Below are 23,264 nucleotides of genomic sequence, written 5' to 3' on the forward strand. Positions count from 1 at the left end.
ACCCTTCTACAAAGAGTGTACTCATCTAAGTGTAATTGTATGCCTTTGTATCAAAGAGTCCATTTAAAATTGTGTTTGTATCTCTTTACTTCTTTTTTTCCTTCGTATAAATTTGTTTTGAATATTTATATCCTTTCTCAGGAATGTTTTTCTCAGTGCATGTTTTCTGACGCAGTTGAATGTTTTGCCTTATTTTGCCACTGTCAAAGTTAATCCCAAAATCTCTTAAATTGTTTATCAAATCTAACATGTCTTTGTTGATTGCTGTACATTGTATTGTAAAACTGTATTTTAACATGTTTTAAAGAACATTGTATGTTAAGTCTTGTCTTAAAGTATGTACTATGCTTTCATGTTACCCAATAGAGGAATCAAATAATGGGACTATGAGAGTGTGTGTTAATTTTATAGCCTCATTAAAACATAAAGCGTAACATTTGTCTGTTGTAATTACTGCATTACTTTCCCTAAACATGCAGATAACAGGAAAATAAGAGTAGTTTTATTTAATGTGTTTATTAAATGTCAATTATAGGGAGCACAATCATTTTTCTGTTTTCTGTAATAGGCAAAACAGGGTAGAATGATAGTGGTCTAAACTTTATCCCACCCCTGACGAACACGATCTATCCAGTCTAAATAGCTGGAAACTTTGGTGTAGATGCCAAGTTTGTCTTTTTGTCCACAGCCTTCTCCCCAGGACACCAGACCTACAAGGAACCATGTATCATGAAACAGTGTCATCATTGGACCCCCACTGTCCCCCTCACAAGCATCTTTGATTTGCCCCAGCACTCCCCCACAAATCATGTTCTGAGTGAGATTGTTCATCATATGCTTGGAACACTCTTTGTTGTCAATAATTGGAATTTCAATGAAGTTGAGCGTTGAACTGAAGCGATGAGAAGTCTCGTTGTCCTTCCCCCAGCCAGTGACGACTGTGACCGTGCCGTTACGATGCAGCATTCGTTCGGCCAGGTTATGGCTAGGGAGGCATGCTGGGAGTATGTATGTGGAAAATTTGGCCGGCGTAGCCAAGCGCAACAGAGCTATATCATTATTCACAGTGAAAGGGTTGTATTGTGGGTGGGCAATAAGTTGTTTTACAGGAAGGGTCATCTCAGATCCTTCAATCCTAAATCGGTCGTAGTCACCTGGAGAGATGGCCATACAATTAGAATTCAAAGAGCACACCGTGTAATTAACACTTTATCTAAACTGTCTTGTGGTATTTATTTTAACATATGAGACCTAAGCTTAAACATAACATAGTAAAACATCACTCTCTAAGCTATGTGTTGTAGTACTTTTAGTGACAAATTGCTTTTTAATGCATCTTCCAAAAGCCTTACACTGTCAAGAAATACTTAAATTTTTATCAAACATACCCAGTCTAACACTGAACTTTGTGCTTGTCTCTAGGCAGTGAGCAGCAGTGAGAACCCAGTTTTCATCAATCAGAACTCCACCACAATGAAACTTGCCCAAATGATTGAGTATAAGAGCCTACAGAATACACAAAATGATTTGTCTGAATATTTGGTATAATATGCTAATTATCAGGATTAGCTTGAAATATTTGTCATTGTTAAAATATGACTACACTGATATTGCAAATGAATCAAAATACCTGCCAAGGACTTTCTCCCTTTTTGCCAACTGTACCTCCTATTACCCATGGCTGTAAACCTACTAAAGGCTTATTAACATAAGACGACTTTGCGATCCGAATTTGGCCACATGAAGCCTCATCTATAAATGAGAGAAATGCACATAGATCACACACCTACAAAATTGTAGAAATTATTTGAAGATCATTTTTCGTATGGGTTTTAATGAAGATATATGAATTTAAATTAAATTAATGTTGCACAGAGACGGTATTATAAATGTCCACAAATCCAGATGTACAGTCTTAAATACACATGTAGATATCCAAGCATTAATTTATGCAGTGTGGAAACAAAATCACCAGTTAAAAAAAATATGTGTATTTGCAATAAAACTATATTGTTTATATTTGCATTTTGTTGAGGTAACTTACTTTTGGCAATACATTTTCTAAAGTTGTCTTGTAGTTGGTATCCCTTAATACAACTGCATTTGCGAGCAAGACCATCTTCACTCTCATGACATTCATGATCACAATCCCCATTGTTCACAGAGCAGTTAGTGGCTGTCCTGCCTGAGGACAAAACCAAAGAACTGCTGTCTGGACTTTTATCACTATGACCTCAACACACCACTGCTCTGTAACTCAATCTGTAACTCGGCATCCAATATTAAATGTCCCAAATCAGCTGTGGCACAGCATATCTAAAAACACTGACCAAGCAGCCGATATGTAGGAAGGGCAAAAGGATTCATTAACAACAGTAATTTAAATTGTATAAAAACAACAAGGTAAAAACAACTCACGCAGGTCACAGCGTTTCCCTTCAAATCCAGTGTTGCAGGTGCAGGAGTAATCTTGTAACAGGTCCACACACTTCCCATGAACACATGGATTCGAGTTGCACTGGTTTCCATCTAAAGGTGCAAAACAACTAATGAGTATGATGCTTTAAGCCTTTACAATGTATAATTTTACCACTCCAATAAGAGCATTACAAAAACACTGATAAACCTGGGTACGACATGTATCCAGATTGTATAATGATGACACCTCTACAAAGTTACCATAGAAGAATAAACCATGATCAGAATGCGCTAGTGGTAAACAAAAAGAGTGTGATGAATCACACATTTTTCTTTTTGTGTCGAAAAAAGTGAAAGTGGCAAAAGAGGAAGGAAATAGAGTTTGAGGTGAGTGCCAGTGCGCTCACCACAGCAGATACAGGTGGAAATTTAGAATTTGGCCAGGACACCGGGGTTACACCCCTACTCTTTACAATAAGTGTCATTGTATCACGGTGAGACTGTAACAAAAGATGTCTTTGAACAGTGAAACATAGGACCACTGATTAGGCCATGATGACAATACTTTTTGGGGATATCCAAAAACTGTGCACTGTCTCAAGCTTTGAAGACATACATAACTAACCTTTATATGCTGTCCAGAATTCCAGCTGCAACACAAAAAGATCAGTGGATCATTATTTAAAGGGGAAAAATGTTAATACAGTAAAAAGCTGACATGACCAACCGTGGCTTCCCGTGTATTAAAGATTTCCCTTGCTTCTTCAAAATCGCACAATTCCTCCCTACACTCCCGCTCCAACGATGGAGGCTTTATTTCCTCCATAAAAGTGTTGGCTCTTCTTGAACGCAGGAGCATGTGTGCTTTTTGGCTGTTAGAAAATGCTGACCAAAATAGACACAGGGTTGATAAGGCATAACAACGCACACAGAGTAGAATTCCAAATTGCTAAAGGGATAATTCATTAAGAATGAAATGTGTTAGCTGAAAATTAATTTCATCACTGCTGTTGTTTTTGCAGCTAATGTTGCTGAATATCAATCAATCAAACAATCACTCAATGAATATAAGTTAATTTTATGGTGACATGCATATTAATAAGACACAATCTTTAATAAGTCTATTCTAACTTAGCTATATGTTATAATTTGGTTTATTATAACACAATTTCAAACGAGCACTAGCTTCAGACAAATTCCGACAAGTATAATACAAATACTTTGTAACTTTTTACTAAATTCTACAAGCCTATTGACCTCATACCTGACATGCAGAGAGCCTTATCAGACCAAAATACAACCAGTACTGAGATACTGAAAAAGAGACTCCTCATTATGGCAACAGACCCTGTAAATACATGAAGACATCTTGAATTATACATGAATATTGAGCATGTTTTAGATTTGAAGATTTTATAGTAATGGTTTGGTTTGAGATACATGGTCGATTACTTTCAAAGCAAAAAAGTTCACTGTGTAAAACACAAAAGTCTATCTTACCGTATTCCAAAATTTCAACAGGGTAGTTAGAAGCCAGATTTGTCCTCGAACAGAACTACATCGGAAGACACATGAATCAAAAGCATTAATATGTCCTAAAATCAATTGTTCTCTGCTTCGTCTTTAACCCAACAGGACAGCACAGCATGAACAGCCTTTAGTAAGTTAACTGAACTCCAACAAACCTTTCACTGAGCAAATAATAGTTGTTGAGATCAATCATATCAAGATTTAACAACATCCACTAGGTAACACAGTAAGACAATCAGTACTTAAGTTACAGTACTTAACTATCCCTCAGTAATTATTAAAAATGTTTACTTACATTTAGAAAAAAAAAAATAAGAAAGGAACAGGAATGGAGAATGTCGTGTTTAGAGTGTGTTAATGACTAACCAACTCTGTTTACTAAGAGTCCACAGTCTGAATGCTCTTGCATTCACATCTGTCCACTTACACCTACTTGTACTGAACAGTACAACTTGTTTAATGACCAAAAAGTTAAATAAATAAATGTAATATTATGTTTATTATTAAGTTTTCCATTTGAACTATTATACAATAAATGTTGATAGGTATTAGTAATTCCTCCCACCTCAAAATATGCATAGCCTACATTTATATTTACATTTTAAAATATAGCTTCAAGCAGTGATTACCGTGGTTCAAGCACATTAGGGCATTTAAGGACATGAGTAAAGAGACATTACATAATATTAAGTCAGCCCATAAACAGCTAAATCAGTGAGTAAAAACAATTTCAGGTAATCTACCATACAAATATGAAGTTTATTAGCTGTTAAGGCAGATATAGTGCCACCCATGATCCGATTTTAATGAAACTTAATAACTGATTATTAAGAATCATCTAATACATGTTTTCAAGTTTTGGTTTTAATTTTTTTTTAGGGTTTGGGTATATTTGACCATACACATTTTCGAAATGACCCCGCTATAGCTAACCAAGGGACAAAATATATTTATTTTTGGCAATTATTAATTAGAGAGTCCATAGAATTTTACTGCAGTGGTTGAAATGTCCATGAACATGTTTGCTCAGATAGAACTTTGTTAACCTTGTCATATAGGTGCTTAAAACTTCATCTGCTGATAGTGGCCGTGTTTTTTGAGATACATGAATGTACTCATAGACATTTGTGCCATCTCAGACAAAGACACTGCATGCCAGTTTTCAAGCCGATCGGTTTTAGGGCCAAGTTTTAAATTATTTAAATTATTATAATAATAAAAACCCAAACAATTAACCAGCACTATGTGCATTAACCCATAATCATCTGAATTTCTGCTGCATAATACATATGTCATACATTCTTGAATTCTCTTTTGTTAACACAGGAATACTTGCTATAATCTGCATGCAACAGCTATATGATATTGATAGTGAAATAAAAGCTGTCAGCACACACCAACTGGAAACATAAACTGTCACGTTTTTCGCGGTTTTCTCGGGAAGGACTCGGGAGAGAGACGCTCGGGACTCGAGATACAAAAACGTAAATAGATTTAATCCAAAAAAAACTGGCAAAATAAACATACAAAAGGCAGGTAGGCAGAACAAAACCCAAAAAACCACGAAAGGAGCTCGGGAACAAAACAGAGAAACATAGTAACGTTGAAACTTAGTAACTTTGATAATCCGACAACCGTGAACACAGAACACAGGGTTTATATACACAAGGAAATGAACTAAATTAACAAGACACGGCTGAAGACAATTAAACAATTAAACACAATGGGAAGGCAGGGCACAGACAACACGTGGCTCGAGACAAAAACAATAACAAAAGTCCAGAGTGTGACATAATGCCCCCCTCCCGGAAGGTGCGTCCTCGCACCTAAAGTAACAACAAACAAAAAACAACAACAACTCGGAACTGGGAATACCGGATCTTGGGAGGAGGTTCCGGTGGAGGACGACCCCCAGGAGGGGGCAAGCAGACAGGAGTCCAGGGGGGCACAGAAGGAGGGAGGAGCCAGGAGGACACAGGAGGAGTCCGGGCAGGAGGAGATCCAGAGCCCAGCCATGATGGTCCATGGTGGCGCCGAAGGAGGGAGGAGCCATGGAGGAGGAGCGGCCATCGACTCCATGGGTCCGACCGGCGGCGGAGCAGGTGGTGCAGAAGACTGAGGCGAGCGGAGAGCCGAAGAGCCAAGGTGACGTCGAGGCGCTGGAGGTCCGAGGCGCGCGCCGCCGGCCGGCGACTGACACGGAGACGGGGACAGGAAGGGCGCTGCGGAGCCAGAGCGACTGAGGACTGAGGTGGAGCCGGAGGGAAGGAGGAGCCTGACAGAGCCGGTGGGATGGAGGGACGAGGCGGCCGGAGAGAGAATCCCGAGGCGGCGGATGGTCGACGACAGACCAAGGCGGAGCCGGAGGGACGATGGAGCCTGGTGGAGCTGGTGGACTGACGGACCACGGTGGAGAGGAGGGAGCTAGAAGCCCAGGGGAGCCGGCGGGTCTCTGAGGCGCGAGGAGGAGTCCGGGACTCGGAGGCGGGGCGGTGAGGCGAGGGATCGTCCACCCTCGGCGGCGATGGGGACCGGCAGACCCGTGGCGAGCTCGTGATGGAGAGCTGAGGATGAGCGCAGGGGCTGCTGGGATCCATCGTCATGGTGTGACTAGGGTGGGAGGGTGGAAAAACTGGAAGCGCACGAGGCGCGGGCACTGGAACTCGGGAGAGCGCTCGGGCGCGGGCACTGGAACTCGGGCGCTGGGCGCGCGGGCACTGGAACTCGGGGCGCTGGGCGCGGGCACTGGAACTCGGGGCGCTCGGGCGCGGGCACTGGAACTCGGGGCGCTGGGCGCGCGCGGGCACTGGAACTCGAGGAGCTGGGCGCGGGCACTGGAACTCGGAGGACGCTGGGGCGCGGGCACTGGAACTCGGAGGAGCGCTCGGGGCGCGGGCACTGGAACTCGGAGGAGCGCACAGGGAACAGTCTCTAGGACGCTAACAGGACGGCTGGGCGGGACCAGCGGGCTAACAGGGCGGCTGGGCGGGACCAGCGGGCTAACAGGGCGGCTGGGCGGGACCAGCGGGCTAACAGGAGGGCGGCTGGGCGGGACCAGCGGGCTAACAGGACGGCTGGGCGGGACCAGCGGGCTAACAGGGCGGCTGGGCGGGACCAGCGGGGCTAACAGGGCGGCTGGGCGGGACCAGCGGGCTAACAGGACGGCTGGGCGGGACCAGCGACTCAGGATACACGGGAGGTGCCCAGTCTAAGTCCACATCATCCAGTTCCTCTTGTAGATCCAGCAGCCCCAGTTGGATGATCAGCTCATCCTCAGCCGATGTGCAGTGGGCGGAGCTCCACTCCGCGCTCTCGCTGTCGGCTGTCTCCACCGCGGCAAGCTCTGATGCCCGCTCACGCACCTGGTCTGTCGCAATCGGCTCGGGTCCGGTGGCGCTCCACGGCTCTGTCGCTCTCCTCAGCGATGGTTCCGTGGTCGTCCCCGGCTCAGCGATTGCGCCCTCCGTGGGCACAGGCCTGGCCTCCGCGACGCGGGGAGATGATGGGCTGGGTTCTGGATCTGGAGTGGGGCTGGTGTCGTTGTCCTCCAGCGCAACCGTTATCGGCGAGTTGCAGGACACCAGCACCCACTCGATGTACGCGGCGACGCTCTCTCGAGGGCCGTCCCCGGACAGCTTTGCTCGTGTGGTGGTGTTCAGTCCGCGGAAGTGAATCGAGCACAAAAAGCCGTCCGGGAAGCGCGAGTAGTTCGCGAGGGCGAGGAAGTCCTTAGTATAGCCCTCGAGAGAGCGATCCTCCTGCTCCAGCAGGAGGATGAGGAAATTTGGGTCGTTGTAGGGGGAATCCATGAAAAACAAACCCAAAAACAAAAAAGGGGAAAAAATGCCGCTTTACTTTTATGGTCGGATTATCCTGTCACGTTTTCGCGGTTTTCTCGGGAAGGACTCGGGAGAGAGAACGCTCGGGACTCGAGATACAAAAACGTAAATAGATTTAATCCAAAAAAAACTGGCAAAATAAACATACAAAAGGCAGGTAGGCAGAACAAAACCCAAAAAACCACGAAAGGAGCTCGGGAACAAAACAGAGAAACATAGTAACGTTGAAACTTAGTAACTTTGATAATCCGACAACCGTGAACACAGAACACAGGGTTTATATACACAAGGAAATGAACTAAATTAACAAGACACGGCTGAAGACAATTAAACAATTAAACACAATGGGAAGGCAGGGCACAGACAACACGTGGCTCGAGACAAAAACAATAACAAAAGTCCAGAGTGTGACAATAAACAAAGCTTAACATCACAACGGGACACACATGCATGCAATGTACACATTGTAGCAAGATGCTAATTTTACAGTGCAAAAATATCTGTGATATCTGTTCCCATTAACTCATTAACCAATCACTAATTTTTATTTTTAGAGGTTTGTTGTTCACATATCCCAAAGAATCACCAGCAAAATGGTCTTGTTCTTTTAGTTTGTCAAACAGAAAAGCAGAAATCTGAGTAGAAACAGCAGAAAAAAACATGACTGAGCAAAGTTTTTGTTAGATAAGCAAATGGGTGCATTACACTTTTGCCTGTGAAACATGGCACATGGGGACAGTGTTTGTGTCTAAGGGTGTGGAAATTAGGACACATAATAGGGTTAGCCATTCATCTTGTGTTGTGTTACTTATTGTTAAGATATTGTACCAGTGGTTCAGTTTTCAATGCATTGTTGGATTGATAATGAGTTGTATAAATAAAGCAGACTCAAGTTGCAAAAATAAGCTGTGGCCTTACAATCTTTTCTGTGTAATGGTAAAAGAGACAACTGGTCAGATTTGTCTGTGATTGGGAACAACTCTATGGTGTTTTTTTTTGTTGCCTGAACACATGAGAATGAGTTTTAGTCCATGTCTTCAAATAGTCTTTCACTCAAATATTAAATAACTACAAATTTAACATTTTTTTCTTTCCTTAAGAGTCAAGAATTGTTTTTAAATTTGGTTTTTGGAAGCTATATTGAAAATCTTACATAAAACCAGACAAACAAAGAAATATACAAAACTTTTAATCAGCAACTTTCAAAAAGTTTCTGACACCAATGGGAAATTGGTGAATGATTTAAACTTATTCAGCTACCACATATGCATCCATGTGGTCTTGCAATACCTTAAAAATGTAATTCAATACCTTGAAAAATGATCATCAGACTTGTAAGGGAAATTGAAAGCACTTTCACTCACCAATCTTAAAATCCTGACTGAACAGGGACAAAAAATATAGTCTTGCAAGACAAGTTCTCTCAGAGGGTTCATTTTCATTCTGGAACATCTTATCTGAATATCTGCCAGTTCCTTTTAGGGACAAAGAAGAGATGAAAACAATGTGGAGCACTTTTGTGAGCACACTATTATTTTGATTATCACTTTCCAGACCATGCTGTCGATCACTAATGAGGTCTTTTTGGATGAAGAAGCCCTATTCTATGTTAGATAAAATGTGATATTATAACCAGCCTCTCTGCTTTGTTAGGAGGCCTATGGGGACATGATCATGCTCTCAAAGACTTTTTGTTCAGCCCCACTTATAAATTGATCAGTGCTTTAGTTGTACTGTTCAGTGCATAAGTTTCGTAACCCAGATGATGAGACAAGAATTCTTCCAAATTGTAAGTATATTTGAAAGTGACCAGAAGTTAATGTTGACAATTATGCATTATGCTGTTGTGCTTGTTTTGAATAGAAGTGCTTATTGTAGTGATACTAGCTTGGTAAATATTTTTTTTTCATTATTATGTGTTATTTTAAAACAATGTTTTTCACATTACTTACCTGTTTTCCAGAGCTGCTTAACAGCAAGACCTCCTTAGTGTAGTAATCTTATTTCCTTTTTTATTTCCTCTCAGATGATAAGAATAATTGCAGAAGTACTAGTCTCATCAGCCCTCTCATCTGGGATGATTCTTTTTGGAAGGGAGTTCCTTGTACCTCCATCCCCTGGCTCACCCGATAGTCCCATTCCTCCTGATGACTACTTTGAGGGTTCTGCTGCACGTAATGACTACATACCTATATATGCCTATGATAATTATCCCATAGGAAAAGCAGCCAATCCAATGGCCAGAGGAGGCCCACTGATGCCATATAACGATGAATTAAAAGGATACCCTTTACCCATGTTTCCAGTCTTGCCTGACCTATATCCCATTCTACTGAAACCTCTGTCCGGAAACACGACTCAAGGATCTCGCACAGTGCCTACTGGACAACAACCAGACCTTTCATACTGTAACGTGCTCCTTGAGGCACCAGTGCCTCCACCCATGGATCAAATGCCCTGGTTCTGTGTTTGCTTACAATGTAAAGGGGGTCCTAATAGTTCAAAGGGGAACAAAGGAGATCTGGGATTGCCAGGTTATTAATTTGAACCAATTCTTAGACACTCCAAATATACACAATACAGCAGTAATTGCATAGTAGATTTTCTTTTGTTTCCTTTTTATAGGTTTTTTAGGTAGTCCAGGAATAAAAGGCTTACCAGGATTTCAAGGACGCCCAGGGTTTAATGGTCAGCAGGGATCAAAGGGTATAACTTTTATTCCAAAAATTCATTAAACCAGCTCTTACAGTTTACTTAATGCACTTTTAAAAATAAATGTTCTTTACAGGGATGGCAAACAAACAAACAAAAATTTCTGTTAAATGTTCCCTTTTTATAATATAAAGAATCTTCTTTCACCACGAAACGACCTTTTGTGAAACAGATGTTAAAAGGTTATTTATGGAACCATTTAGACAAAATGGAGTGTATAGAGTAACTTATCTGAGAGTGATCTGTATGCAACTGAAATACATACAGTTGATAAGAGAAGCATTGTCAATTATGCTTCCTTTTTTCTTGACAAAAGGTCAAATAGGTGATATTGGTGAAAAAGGACATCTGGGCGCATTTGGCTTAAAAGGACTCAAAGGAGAACAAGGCCCCAAAGGTAGGTTAATTTACATTTATAACAAATTGAAAAAAGTGTAAAGAAAAAAAACTGGCTAAACATTCTGTCCCAGGTGATAAAGGGGACAGGGGTTTGGATGGAAATCAAGGACAGCAGGGTTTACCCGGTGAGACAGGACAGTGTCCAGTAATTTGTTACTCAATCAAGGGATCCCAAGGAGAACTTGGTCATCCTGGCATGGCAGGGGGAAGAGGAGTTACAGGGTTGAGAGGAAGTCATGGATCGAAGGGCCAGAAAGGAGATTTGGGGGATGATGGTCCACAAGGAGCTCCAGGTTTAAATGGCCAGAAAGGAGACCAGGGTGAAAGAGGGGAGTGTCACTGCAGTGATGGAAGAGACGGTGCAAATGGAATTATCGGGATTTCAGGACTAAAAGGTAGCAATGGGGAGACTGGCCATCAAGGTGCAATAGGGTTAAATGGAGAAAAAGGGCAAAAGGGGGATCTTGGGGTAATGGGAGCTCCTGGTCCTTGCTCTTCAGCAATTCAATCCATTTTTTTAGCTGCACTAAGCAGCAAATACCCACAACCAGATTTGCCAGTTCCTTTCACTGATGTGTTTTCCAACAGAGGATTTAACTTTGACTCCATTAGAGGAGTCTACCGGGCTCCTCTCAGTGGTACCTATGTCATCAGCTACAACTTAGTTGGTTTCAACAAACTGCTCAAAGTGGGGCTCTTCCACAACTTCAGACCAGTCATCAAAAATACAGGGCCAGTAGTTCTTGCAATTTCTCAACAGGTTGTCCTGCATCTTATCATGGGGGATGAAGTTTGGCTACAAGTGAAAGACGTTGATTCCAATGGTATGTATTTTAACAGTGAGAGCAGCAGTACCTTCTCAGGCTTCCTGCTCTATCCAGATAGCTGTGATATGCCAACGTCAGGTGATTTTCAATATCCTATAAGTGGAACATACTCCTGGGGTTACTAGAGGAAACTACTAGCACTCTTACCCCAGATTTCTAGTCTTGATTTATCCTAAGTCCAAACACCTTGCTAATATATCTAGACACAGAAACCCCAAAACAGTCCAGAACTAATATCTTTTAAAAAATCTTGAATTAAGGAGTCATAAAAAGTTATTTTTTATGCCCATTTGTTTAGGATAAACAAATGTTTAGGGTATCTCCTTGTTGACGGTTCTATTACTTTATTTCAGTTCAACAAAATGGTGCCTCATGATTAGTTTCATACATATCACACAGTTAATATTGTTTGAGTATGCTAACTTACTTGAAGTAAATGAATAATATCTTGCTAACTATTTTAAGCCCACTGATCTGTAAGAGTGAATGAACAGATGCTTCTTTTAATTAACTTTAGTTAATGTGTGTAAATTAGATAATTATTAACATTTTTATTACACATGTTTTGTTTACATAATGTATAAGTGACAGAGGACTAAAGCCCAACTGCTCAATGTGCTTTTTCTTCAAGGTAGAAGGTGATATGAACAAATTTCTAGTGTATTAGCTAGGTACTCGGCAGCAGTTGAATAAAGCTATAACACCAGTAGGATTACAAAAGAGTCATTATGAGCAACAGCAAGTAAGCTAACTATTGCTATTACTGTTTTAAATATATTATTTATAGATTTATTTTTAATCATTGTAGAAGAGAAAATATGAAAGATATTTTTGGTATTATATATAATTCTCTGGTAAGCGTAGCGATAGTTCTGGCAGGCTATGTTAGTCAAGCTTGCGTTAACTATCACTGATTATTCAGCTGCTATTGCTTAGTTTAGGAAATAATCAACCACCTCCATCCCCAGCTCCTCATCTTGTCCAGTCAGAACTTGGCAGTTTCATTGAGATGACAACTGAATTATGTTGTAAATAATCTTGTAGAACACTAATAGAATCTGCTACATGTATCATTGAGGTTGGTTCTATACCTGTATTCCGATCTTCCTGCCCCTATCCATGCGAGGCTGTGTGGATGTGCCCAGAACAGAACCATTCCCCCAACTTAAAAAGTATGCTCATCATAAGTTATATTAATGATAGTGGTCCTGACAGAATTAATAAACAGCAAATTAGCAATTTATTGAGGGGAAAAGTTGTAGTTAAAAGTGAACTACCGTTTCCTTTTCTAAAGTGTTACCTATTGTCCTAACTTTAAGGACAATCAGTTGAAAATTATTATCACTTGAGAAATTGTGATTTACTATTATTAGCATTTATATAAAATTATCTATTTAATCACTTTGATCTGTATAGGAAAATGTGAAATTTGTGTATATGAAAAATATGAATGAAAATACATTTGCTTTTGCACTTTGTTGAGTCTGTAATGTAACAACATTCATATGGATGCACTTGGAAAACAGATATCAATGATCAATACTGTTATTTTATCATTTAACAAAAGATCAAGAACTTATATCCAAACCTTTGTACTGCTTGTAAAGCAGTATTTAACTTCCTTATCATGTGTTCATAAGCTGAACATACTGTGACAGTACTACAGCTTTTTATTAAAATACAGTATTTTGTAATAATACATTTATCTGAGCATTTGTTATAACAAAGAATGTCGCATAATAACTAAATGAACTGTTACAACTAAAAATACAGTTAGGATCCAGAACAGCACTTTCTTCCAAATTTCTAAATATATACACCAAAATGATACAGCAGTATGCAAAGAGCAGCACTTCCACTACCATAAAATAGGAAAACAAAGCTCTCTATTCATTTCAGTTAAAACTCCAGAAAATCTCATGGAGGTCAGGCGGCTGAAGAAGGGTCACAGCATAGTCTGGCTGGTCTGCAGAGAAATAAGGAATTCAATCCAAATTGCAATTTCATCTGCCAATAACTGTTTAAAGCAGTGCAATATTATGGTAATGCTCTCTATATATAATTGTCTGTTTTGGGCATCCTTAAATAAGTCCTACTGTATGGAGGGATGCTTTAAGAACTGGCCAAATTCTACATGCATTCCTCAGTGTTCGCCAGGTGATACGTTCCCCTCATCCTCATCCTCAGCCATGCCCTTCAAGTTGGTGCGCTTAAACTCCTCGAAAACCACTTCTTCTTCCTGTTCACTACATATAGAGACACATTCACATAAAGGCCAAGAAGCAGGTAAATTTAATTCTGTTACATTTTTAGCTTTTAATTTGATCTGAAGTTTTCACAACTACACTTGAAAATGGTTTACAGGTAATTAAATGGATAATAACTATCCCATAAATATAATTTAATACCAAAAATATGCTATTTCCAAGGTAAATCTAGTCACTTGTCACTAGAACACTTGTCATCTAGTCACGATGGGAGATAAGCTAGATCCTCATAAATGCAGCTTTTAGCTGTTCTTTTAAGCAAAGAGAAGCAAGGTATGATGAAAAAAAAACATAACTTATAAAATGCTGACTGACCTTTCTTTCGCTTCAAAGGCATCAAAGAGGAAACATTAAAAAAGAGTTTATACAAAATTGTATTTGAACCAGAAAATATTCAAGAGACAGATAATATATAATAGCTTTATACTAGATATAAGGTATGAAATACCTGTGTCAGGCTTCGGGTGCATAAGCTGGAAAGGCAGCTCCACCCCAACTTCACTATGTAAAAACACAAAGCATATGTAAAGGGATTATATACTATAATTACTATACTATACTATACTATACTATACTATAGATACTACTAGAATTACTACTAGAATACTACTATTAAATTTAAATCTGATTTTAAATCAAATTAGCCTTAATTGTTTAAACCAAATGAAATACTATTTGGGCAGTGAAAGATGAGATCACCTCTGTTCTAATTTATGTTTTTCTTTTTATCCTTATATATATATATATATATATATATATATATATATATATATATATATATATATACACACAAACAATAGAATAACTTTAATTGGCACATGATGTGTGTGTTATTAAATTTATCTCTTTTATTAGAGATAACTTAATCAGCACATTATGTAACTAATTAGGTTGTCAAAAATAATAATTACTTGATAACCCTATTTAAAACATAAGACATAAAAAAGCTTCACTGTTATGTAGGGCCATCAGTAACAGTGAGAAAGGTGAGGTCGATTTCAACCGCAGGCCCTTTTGATTCCAAGATTAATGAAATAATATTTACCTGGATCCCATAATTCTATGAAAGAGAAGAACAAAATATTAGGATGTATTAGGCATGCATGGGTTTTATTCTATATACTGTAGTATTATATTGTGTTGTGCGATGCTAACCCTCCAACAATAAGCTTCACAACAATTCTGTAAGACACCATGATTCCCAGAACTTCCTTCAGAACACCTTCTTTGATGCTGCAATGAAGCAAAAAAAGAATATATAAACATTCTATAATGGACACAAAGCTCAGTAAACTAAAAAAGCTCTTATTATATAGGCAACCCGCCAATGTTCATAGGGACTCACATGCTTGAAGAGGCTAAATTGGTGTCTTCATGTTTTAATTTTCCATCCAGTGCAATACCTCTCCTTTCTCTGTTATTGGCCAGTAGAGGGAGCACAGTGTAGACTTTATCCAGTTTGGCACCAGAATCAACAGAGTCCCTGCACCAAATAGCAGCCTTTAATCAGATAAATATAACTTTTTTTTTTATTGAATTGCATCAACATTTTGTAATAAAACTATTACCCAGAGTCCTCTGTGGCAACTGCCTTCATATAACTGTCATTGCAGTACAGCACCACATTGGCAATTTGTTCCACTGAAAGACAGACATCAACAAGTTTGTTGTTTTACATTTAAAGTATGTTTTATATTTAAAGTATGGCTTAGTGTATACACACAGATTAACATTTAATTAAATTAGTTAATTCTGATTCAATCAGATAACATTTTAATTAACATTATTTCGTATAGTCACACTCACACATGCAACTCACACATGCAAATCTACTGACATGTTTTGAATTGTGGTAGGGAAAAAAGCATTAGGCTAGAACAACCATACTGATATCATTAGATATCATTTGATAAAGAAAAACTTATTTATGGCCATTCTTCTTTCTTGTTTCTCAATTCTGGAATCAACTGGTCAGTGCTTCCAAACCTGATCTTACCAGTAATAATGATGTTCCTCACATTTTTGTTGGAGTCATTACTAATTTTGACCCTTACATTGATCGTTTCCCCATGATAATAAGTCTGCAAGAGAAAATTAATTATCTAATTTAATAAAAACTATGGTGGTGCAATATTACAATTTGATTTATTATATTCCAATAAACATTTTACATTAAAACAACAACAACAATATGAAATATTGCTAATAACACCAAAGAAAGAAATTATGGCACATACAGCACATGCTCGACTGTGTAAAAACCCACCTGCTTCTCTAAGCTTGCCTCCATGTGTAATGGTTTATCAGACATGAGAAAGTCACGAGTGGTCTCCACACAGGGAGCTGGTCCTAGATTGTCTGGAGCGTACTGGACCTTACGGATCATCAAACGTACTGAGCTCCTTGAGGGGGAAGAGAAGCAAATATATGTCATTGTTGAGACACCCCGAAATAGTCTACAATGGTCTACAGCAGTTGTTTTTAACCTTTTTTGCTCCAGTTTTTTCTGCTCTCTGAATCAATACTATTAACGTTACATCTATTTACAAAAATCTTCGCATTCGCATGTTATTACTTTTCACATTAATTTAATTGTTTTTTAAATAAAAATTCATGATATATTTATGTTCATTAATATTGTGTTTGGAGCATCTAATAAAAGGTTGAGAACCACTGGTCTACAGGGATTTGGATAACGGCAGGAGAATAGGAAAGTAAATCAGGCAAGTTTCCCTTTGTAAACTAACCGTTTGCGAACTTTGGCATCCTGGCTTTCAGCACAGAAAGCTTTTATCTCAAACTCAACAGCACAGTGCTGTGAAAAACATTAGAGAGTTCTGTGAAAAAACAGATACTACACGAACACTATATATATTATGTACGCACCAACGAAACAATGTTAAAATTAGGTAAAAAAAAATTCACAGTTTAGAAGAATGGCTTGATGTTAAAGTATACCTTTCCAACATCTTTTGGGCCTGGCTGTAGTCCTACTGAACAGGGTAAGTTGTCAGGGAACTAAAGAAACACAATTAAGATCAGTCACTTGTTTGCAGGATACATATGTATTTCCTGTATGTTCAATGGCAGTACAATATATGAACAGGTAATGATTCAAATGTGCTTTATATTGTGGCAAAAGGAGTCTGAGTTTGTGCAATGTCAAGTTAACCAATGCACCACACACAGTCTTTTATGTATTTTAGGTTGTATAAACTGAGATTTTCTGAAATACAGCGGTAACGCCAGTGTAAGGGCCTGTTTGCACGACAACGGCATTTTGGGGATTGAAAATGCATAATTATGAAAATGGTTTCATGGTGGAAGTTAGTTAAAATGCAGCCATTGTCATTTCCGTGTAAATATCCAAAACAAGAAATCTTTAAAAATTGTGATGTAATGCACGTACAAAGTAACAAAACAAAACTACAGAATAGTTGGTACTGTTGTTGCTGCTGAAGAGTTTGCTAATGCTTCTTCAGCAAAGTGTTTACTTCACCAATATTATAGCCAACAGCGGGAGACGCATCAAACACACATGGCAAATTCATATCAGTGCAAACAACTGGCCTGGTATTAATTTTGAAACGTGAGCTTAAAACACTGTTTTAAAACAAAGACGCAATAGAGTAAACATGGCCTTAGTGTAAATAGCCATCTTTCGCTAAGAAAATTATAAGTATTTATAAGTTATTTGTCCAGGCAGGAGAGAGAATCAGATGACTTGGCCTCCACAATGCCAACTGATAGTTTGGACAGTTGAACAGGAAAGTGGAGCAAAAGCAGTTGACAAATCAAATGACAAAGAGAATGGCAAGAATGTGCAAAGCTGTCATCAAAGCATGTCATCAAAAGGTTGCTACTTTGGAGATTTAAATTGTGTGTTTATATGTATATAAACACATCTGGTGTCATTTCACTGGCGCTAGAGTGATCTGTCATGCCACATCACAGAGTGTTAGAACGTTATATCTTAATATAAGAATATAACAATACATTGCTTATTGTGTTAAATGGATGGGAGCCGCACTAGCCCATAAGTCTAAAGCCAAAGTTTTATTAACGCATCAGCTTAAACAGCACAGATTTAAAAAAAAATGCAATCAATATTGCACAAATCAGAATCGAAATCAGCACTGATTTCATTATTGAGGTGGCACTGTCAGTTCACAGCATTAATGGTACCCCTTGTTTGAGTCCTAACTGAGTCATAAGGCTTTTTTTGGGATTGGCATGTTCTTACTCAGTTGGAATGAAAGAGTTAAAATATAAATGAAGCCACTTGAAGATACTTACTTCAAAGAAAAATGGGTAGGCATTGATACCAAGTTTACGCAGTAGTTTATCCTGCACCTTGGTGAGAATGCCCTGCTCTTTGTCCTGTAGTGCAGGGTAGATCTGCCGGGTGGATATGTAGATCTCTCGTCTAAATGCTATGCCCAGCACATCCATGTCATCACCTCCATATCTGAATGTGCAGGACAAAGTGACATATGCTAGAGGGACACAGAAAAACAAAGCAAGTCTCACTGTTATACATGTATTCAGACATGTCTGATTTATTGCATGTTCAGTGTATAAACTTTGAGTGGATTTACTGACCTTTTTTCCCCTTAAGCTGTTCAGGGTCAATGAGAAGGACACCATCTGATGGAAAAAAGAAAAACACAATAATATTAAAAAAGTAAACAAAACTAGAAGTTTTAAAAAAACTTGCTACAGTAAGTGCTTAAAATCACAGGCACGTTAAATTAAAATTGAATTATATATAATACAATGATGCCTGTTTTCTCACATACCCACTGGATCCACAGAGTCAACATGGTCAATAAAGTCTCTCTTCCCCATATACACACCCACCTGATTTTAAAACACAATATACAGTATATTACTTGATGATGAGGCCAAAAGAGAAAAAACTTTCATTCTGTTTTTTTCAGGTCACTCTAATACATCCAGACAAATAGCCAAAATGTAGTTTAAAAACATTTTACAAAGATAAAAAAACACAAACCACATTTGGTTTTTTTGTTCTAAATTGTTCTTCTTGAGGTAATAGTCCTAATAAAATTCCCCTTTTTTACTAATAAAGTATAAGGTATATACCGAATTCCAACAGTGTACACCAGTCACCTTTAACAATATTTCCTATTGTGTGTTGCCTCTGTCCCCTGTTATCTGTTGGCCATTTAGAATCAATCAGACAACCACATGTAATCCAGCAAGAACCAATCCTACAGATGCATCCGATCACACCAGTGGAATTAAAATTGCGGTCAAAGCGAACAGACCAGTTGCACCTTCACACCCCCACCTCCCCCACAATCATAAAATGGAGATCAATGGCCCTGTGCACGTACATAGTCAACTCCAGCAATGACGTCTCTGGCTCAGGCATGAGATCTTTTTGTTTGGAATTTGATTCAAATGTTTCTTTCATGCAGAATAGATTTAATACACACATAGAATTGTCAGTAGGTGTGAGCGACAATAGGAATGTGTGTGTGTTTTTGTGCTTTAGCCCCGAGATCAGCAGGATATTTTCCATTTTCCATGGCCGTTGTCCTCATCACATTTTGTATGTGTCCACTATATACAGTAACACGCCAAATTCAGAACATCAGCTTATAAGGAGAGATAACAATTAGTTGAACTGAATATGTCAGATAAGAAAGATATAAAACATAAAAATATGCAAATCAGTAGGTCCTCAAGATCGTGGTTGAGGACAACAGTGTTGGAAAATGAATAAATAGATGGACTGATGTAACATGAAATCCCAACATATATTACACACACTACACAATTTTTTGTGCAACACTCTTTTTATGCACCCTAATGCATGTTTCGCCGCAGTTTCAAAGAGAAATATCAAATATCAAAAAGGCATTTGTTGATGCAACCCTGTAATTTTAACTTCCTTTTAGTTACAAGGGATTTCAACAGGAGTTTTCCTACGCAGTATAATGTGAGCTACAGAGTAAACCTACTGTCTTGGTAAACCCATAGATGTGAAGCTGGATATGTGTGATGCTAACATTCAAACGCATCAATTTTCAAATTTCACAGCATATAAATATTGTTTTGAAGTCATAACATGATTTACTAGTAATTTGTGTCTTGAACCAAAGTACATTTATGCCAAATACAGAAATTATTTGAACCCAAAAAGCTTTTAAAATTTTTAAAATACCAGTTGTGTGTAATCAAAATCTCATTTAAAACTGGATTATAGTTTTGAACAATAGCTGGTTATGTACTATTTTTTCAGTTAGGAAGATAACTGAGCCTTTAAATCGTCTTGGTGATAGATATGCTTATAAATGAAGATCAAGGCATTTATAGCTATATTTATGACTATTAATGTTGGAACAATGCTTTATGACTGATTATTTACTAATGTTTACCTAATGATTTTTAGTGTGCAGTTATTATAAACTGTTACCCAGTGATCTTGTAGGATTACTAAAATCATGCAATCTTGGGTTTAAACTCTATTAATCAGCTCTCAGATTAATATTTTTGTTAAATTTCATGCTAGATGATTGACTCAAAATGTTTAATTGGTATTCTAAGAACCAATGACATTTTTGATAAACCTGTTTATACCCGAAAAACGATCCCTATTGAAGGACAGAGCACTCTATGTCAGGAATGGTGCGAGGCATTACATTTGTGATCATATTAAAACACACTATATTAAGTCACTCCTATATCACTGCCACATTTTTCTTTCATCAGAATGTTATCTTGTAATGTGACGTGGTTGTACACAATTAGGGAGAACTAAAACAGGTGAATACACACAGGTGGGGAAGAAAGAACTAATGAAACCAAACAAAAAGAGCAACATGACCAAATAAGGAAAACCAGGAAGACAGACAAAATGAAAACCAAAAGCAACATATTCTGTAACATGACTTGGTAGTAGCATGTAACATCATGCTATTCATACTATTTAAGGATTTACGTTGTGAAGATATGACAGCAAAACATATTTAAGGCTTAAATTGGTTAAATTAGGAACAGAAAATTATTTTAAAAAGTATAGTAAAATAAAACGTATAATAATAATAATAGGAAATGTGAGTCTGGAGAAAGCACCACTCATCACAAATCATAAATGGTTCATGTTGGTTCAGAAATTACAAAATAGTGTTCATGCCATGTTGAAAGATTAAATGACAAGATTAGAATTACAAGATGAAATTTTGAGCTTTCATTAAGTTTAGTTTACATGTAAAAGTTTGATATTAAGTTGAAGTTCTGTGAGGACATTAAGAACTATATGAAAAGACAAGAACACATCAATGCTTCTTGTGTCCACTGGATATATATTTTATTAACTCCCTTGAAATGATTGGTTTAATCAAAAATTTTAATTTTAGTCTTTTGAGATATGGTCCCTTTTTAAATCTAGCATTGTGTTAGTTCAGGCTGTCTATGTCAGTCAAGCATTAGCTGACGATCAGCTGTTCCTGACGCATACCAATCCAGTCCTGACACCTATTACAATCATCTATTTAAAACCATTCATTCAACCTCTCTCTTTTGCTTGGCTGCACACAACTCCCCCCTCCACCCCTCCAACTTCTCCTAAGCTGGGATATATATTAAATCAGATATCTGTTGAGGTATTTAGGTATGTGTCTATCTTGTATTTACTCATGGTAACAGTGAATTGTGATGTATGTATGATATTGGATCTGTTCTGTTATCCCAGGGGCTTGCTGCTCACCTTGCTCTGTCCAGGCACGGCTTCATGGACGGGCAAGTGGAGATTGCCCAGAACCGAACTATACCGTCAACATTAACTGTATGTTTTATTGTAATACATATAATTTGACAAAAGTTGTCTTGACTGAATTTAGGGTTTTATTCACCTTAAACATTGATTATCACACATACATATGGTTAGACCTTTATAACAAAAGTAACAGAAGCTTAAACGTCCTTGCTTGACCACATTCACCACACCACATACAGTCGCATCCAAAATAAACGTTTTCATTTACATAATATATGGGTGTGTACTTTGTATATTTATTATGTATAAAGACACAAATGCAGTATATATTTAAAAATATTTACATTAATATAGTTATATTCATATAATTTATATTACATATAAATTGTATTTAATTATTTCTTAAATATTAATATATAATGTGTGTGTGTATTTATATATACATAATAAATACACAGTACACGCACTTATATTATCTAAACAAACACTTTTATTTTGGATATTATTCTTTTTATACATTTTTTCAAAGCACTACTTTAAATTTTGACAACTAACCTTTTCTGCAGAAGAAAGACATCTGAATAAATTCTTTTCATTTTCTAAAGTTTTTCACAAATCATCACATTAACTAATGTGTAAACACTTATTATTCATGTTATTGTAATACAAATGAAACAAGCAAACATTTTTAATCTATTTTTGTATATTATTAAACTACAATAAAGGTCCCCAACTGGCAATGCCTAGTATTATTAACTGTATTTTATTTTATTTTTTTCCTTTTTTTTTCTAATGTGGTCTATTCAATTGCATTTAATTCAAATCAAATTCATTGAATAATATAAATCAGGGTATAAACTCTATTTACACATAACTCGAATTTGTTTGCTAGTAATTAGTTCATATTCCTGATGTTGACCATGAAAATTTAAGGTCTTTGTTTCAATGTCCATTTGAAGAAAAAAAAAGAAAAAAAAGACATATATTTTCTTATTTAAATTACTAGATTAATGTGTTTTATATATCTCTGTGTAGTTATGTTAACTTACCGACTTGTCCTTGGATATTTTCTTGAAGACGATATGTTTTGGGCTCATAGTTGTTTAGAAACTTGAACACAATAATAAAAAAGCAAAAGATTAATGGCTAAATAATGCAAAACGTATATATATCATCTACCTGCAGTCTTAATCAAGACTTTCCCATATACACAGGGGTGACATAAAATCTAAATCACTCATTGTTATGTCCCCCAAAAAAACCCATCAGTGGGTCCTTTAAATTCAACACCCATTATTAATTTCATACCTGGTAGTGATGATTTCGTATAATTTGTGAGGTCTGAAGCTTGAGGATAGAAAGAGCAGTGAGGAGAAGCTGGTATTTGTACCCAGGATGTGTATTGCCTAACTAATCAGGTTAGCCAGGGTTATAGCTAAAATCCCCTTCACCCATTCTCCAGCTATCCCTAATAGACAGATGGATACAAACAGATATCTAGCCATGCCTAATGCAGGTGCTATAC

The 23,264-nt window shown here is 37.8% G+C and overlaps 3 protein-coding genes across 5 annotated transcripts; 1 reads left to right on the top strand and 2 right to left on the bottom strand.

Moving 5' to 3' along the window:
• Positions 1-497: 497 nt before the first annotated feature.
• On the bottom strand, positions 498-4,358 carry proca (protein C (inactivator of coagulation factors Va and VIIIa), a). 3 transcript variants are annotated; one of them, XM_043223312.1, is made up of 10 exons: positions 4,244-4,358; positions 3,919-3,973; positions 3,683-3,766; positions 3,146-3,303; positions 3,044-3,068; positions 2,419-2,529; positions 2,045-2,185; positions 1,631-1,752; positions 1,389-1,506; positions 498-1,154 (listed from the first exon to the last, which is right to left on the bottom strand). In XM_043223312.1, exons 3-10 carry the CDS (start codon positions 3,750-3,752, stop codon positions 595-597), a joined length of 1,305 nt encoding a protein of 434 aa, XP_043079247.1. In that variant the 5' UTR covers positions 3,753-3,766; positions 3,919-3,973; positions 4,244-4,358; the 3' UTR covers positions 498-594. The 3 variants fall into 3 exon arrangements, with proteins under 3 accessions (XP_043079247.1, XP_043079254.1, XP_043079237.1); XM_043223319.1 differs by lacking the exon at positions 4,244-4,358 and adding an exon at positions 4,104-4,233; XM_043223302.1 differs by lacking the exon at positions 4,244-4,358 and having other exon boundaries at positions 3,919-4,097.
• A 5,506-nt stretch (positions 4,359-9,864) lies between these two features.
• Positions 9,865-11,850, top strand: LOC122361161 (complement C1q and tumor necrosis factor-related protein 9A-like). Its single transcript, XM_043262112.1, has 3 exons — positions 9,865-10,321; positions 10,816-10,896; positions 10,970-11,850. Exons 1-3 carry the CDS (start codon positions 9,865-9,867, stop codon positions 11,848-11,850), a joined length of 1,419 nt encoding a protein of 472 aa, XP_043118047.1.
• Positions 11,851-13,868: 2,018 nt separating this feature from the next.
• Positions 13,869-22,854, bottom strand: saga (S-antigen; retina and pineal gland (arrestin) a). Its single transcript, XM_043223506.1, has 15 exons — positions 22,789-22,854; positions 18,792-18,852; positions 18,595-18,639; positions 18,289-18,488; positions 16,951-17,010; positions 16,740-16,807; positions 16,259-16,394; positions 15,989-16,073; positions 15,561-15,633; positions 15,338-15,475; positions 15,148-15,225; positions 15,038-15,052; positions 14,441-14,493; positions 14,308-14,317; positions 13,869-13,971 (listed from the first exon to the last, which is right to left on the bottom strand). The coding sequence occupies exons 1-15, from the start codon at positions 22,834-22,836 to the stop codon at positions 13,869-13,871; spliced, it is 1,173 nt and encodes a 390-aa protein (XP_043079441.1). The 5' UTR covers positions 22,837-22,854.
• Between the last annotated feature and the right edge of the window lie 410 nt (positions 22,855-23,264).

The sequence above is a fragment of the Puntigrus tetrazona genome, chromosome 2, assembly GCF_018831695.1.
Source record: "Puntigrus tetrazona isolate hp1 chromosome 2, ASM1883169v1, whole genome shotgun sequence".
Classification (NCBI taxonomy): Eukaryota; Metazoa; Chordata; class Actinopteri; order Cypriniformes; family Cyprinidae; genus Puntigrus; species Puntigrus tetrazona.

Coding starts and splice junctions, on each gene's coding strand:
- saga (XM_043223506.1), bottom strand. CDS start 22,836: ATGAGCCCAAAACATATCGTCTTCAAGAAAATATCCAAGGACAAGTCG. Junction 18,853..22,788: donor AAATATCCAAGGACAAGTCG/GTAAGTTAACAT, acceptor TTTTAAAATCAG/GTGGGTGTGTATATGGGGAA. Junction 18,640..18,791: donor TGACTCTGTGGATCCAGTGG/GTATGTGAGAAA, acceptor TTTTTCCATCAG/ATGGTGTCCTTCTCATTGAC.
- proca (XM_043223312.1), bottom strand. CDS start 3,752: ATGAGGAGTCTCTTTTTCAGTATCTCAGTACTGGTTGTATTTTGGTCT. Junction 3,304..3,682: donor TAAGGCTCTCTGCATGTCAG/GTATGAGGTCAA, acceptor TATTTTGGTCAG/CATTTTCTAACAGCCAAAAA. Junction 3,069..3,145: donor TTAATACACGGGAAGCCACG/GTTGGTCATGTC, acceptor TTTGTGTTGCAG/CTGGAATTCTGGACAGCATA.
- LOC122361161 (XM_043262112.1), top strand. CDS start 9,865: ATGATTCTTTTTGGAAGGGAGTTCCTTGTACCTCCATCCCCTGGCTCA. Junction 10,322..10,815: donor AGGAGATCTGGGATTGCCAG/GTTATTAATTTG, acceptor TCTTGACAAAAG/GTCAAATAGGTGATATTGGT. Junction 10,897..10,969: donor AGGAGAACAAGGCCCCAAAG/GTAGGTTAATTT, acceptor ATTCTGTCCCAG/GTGATAAAGGGGACAGGGGT.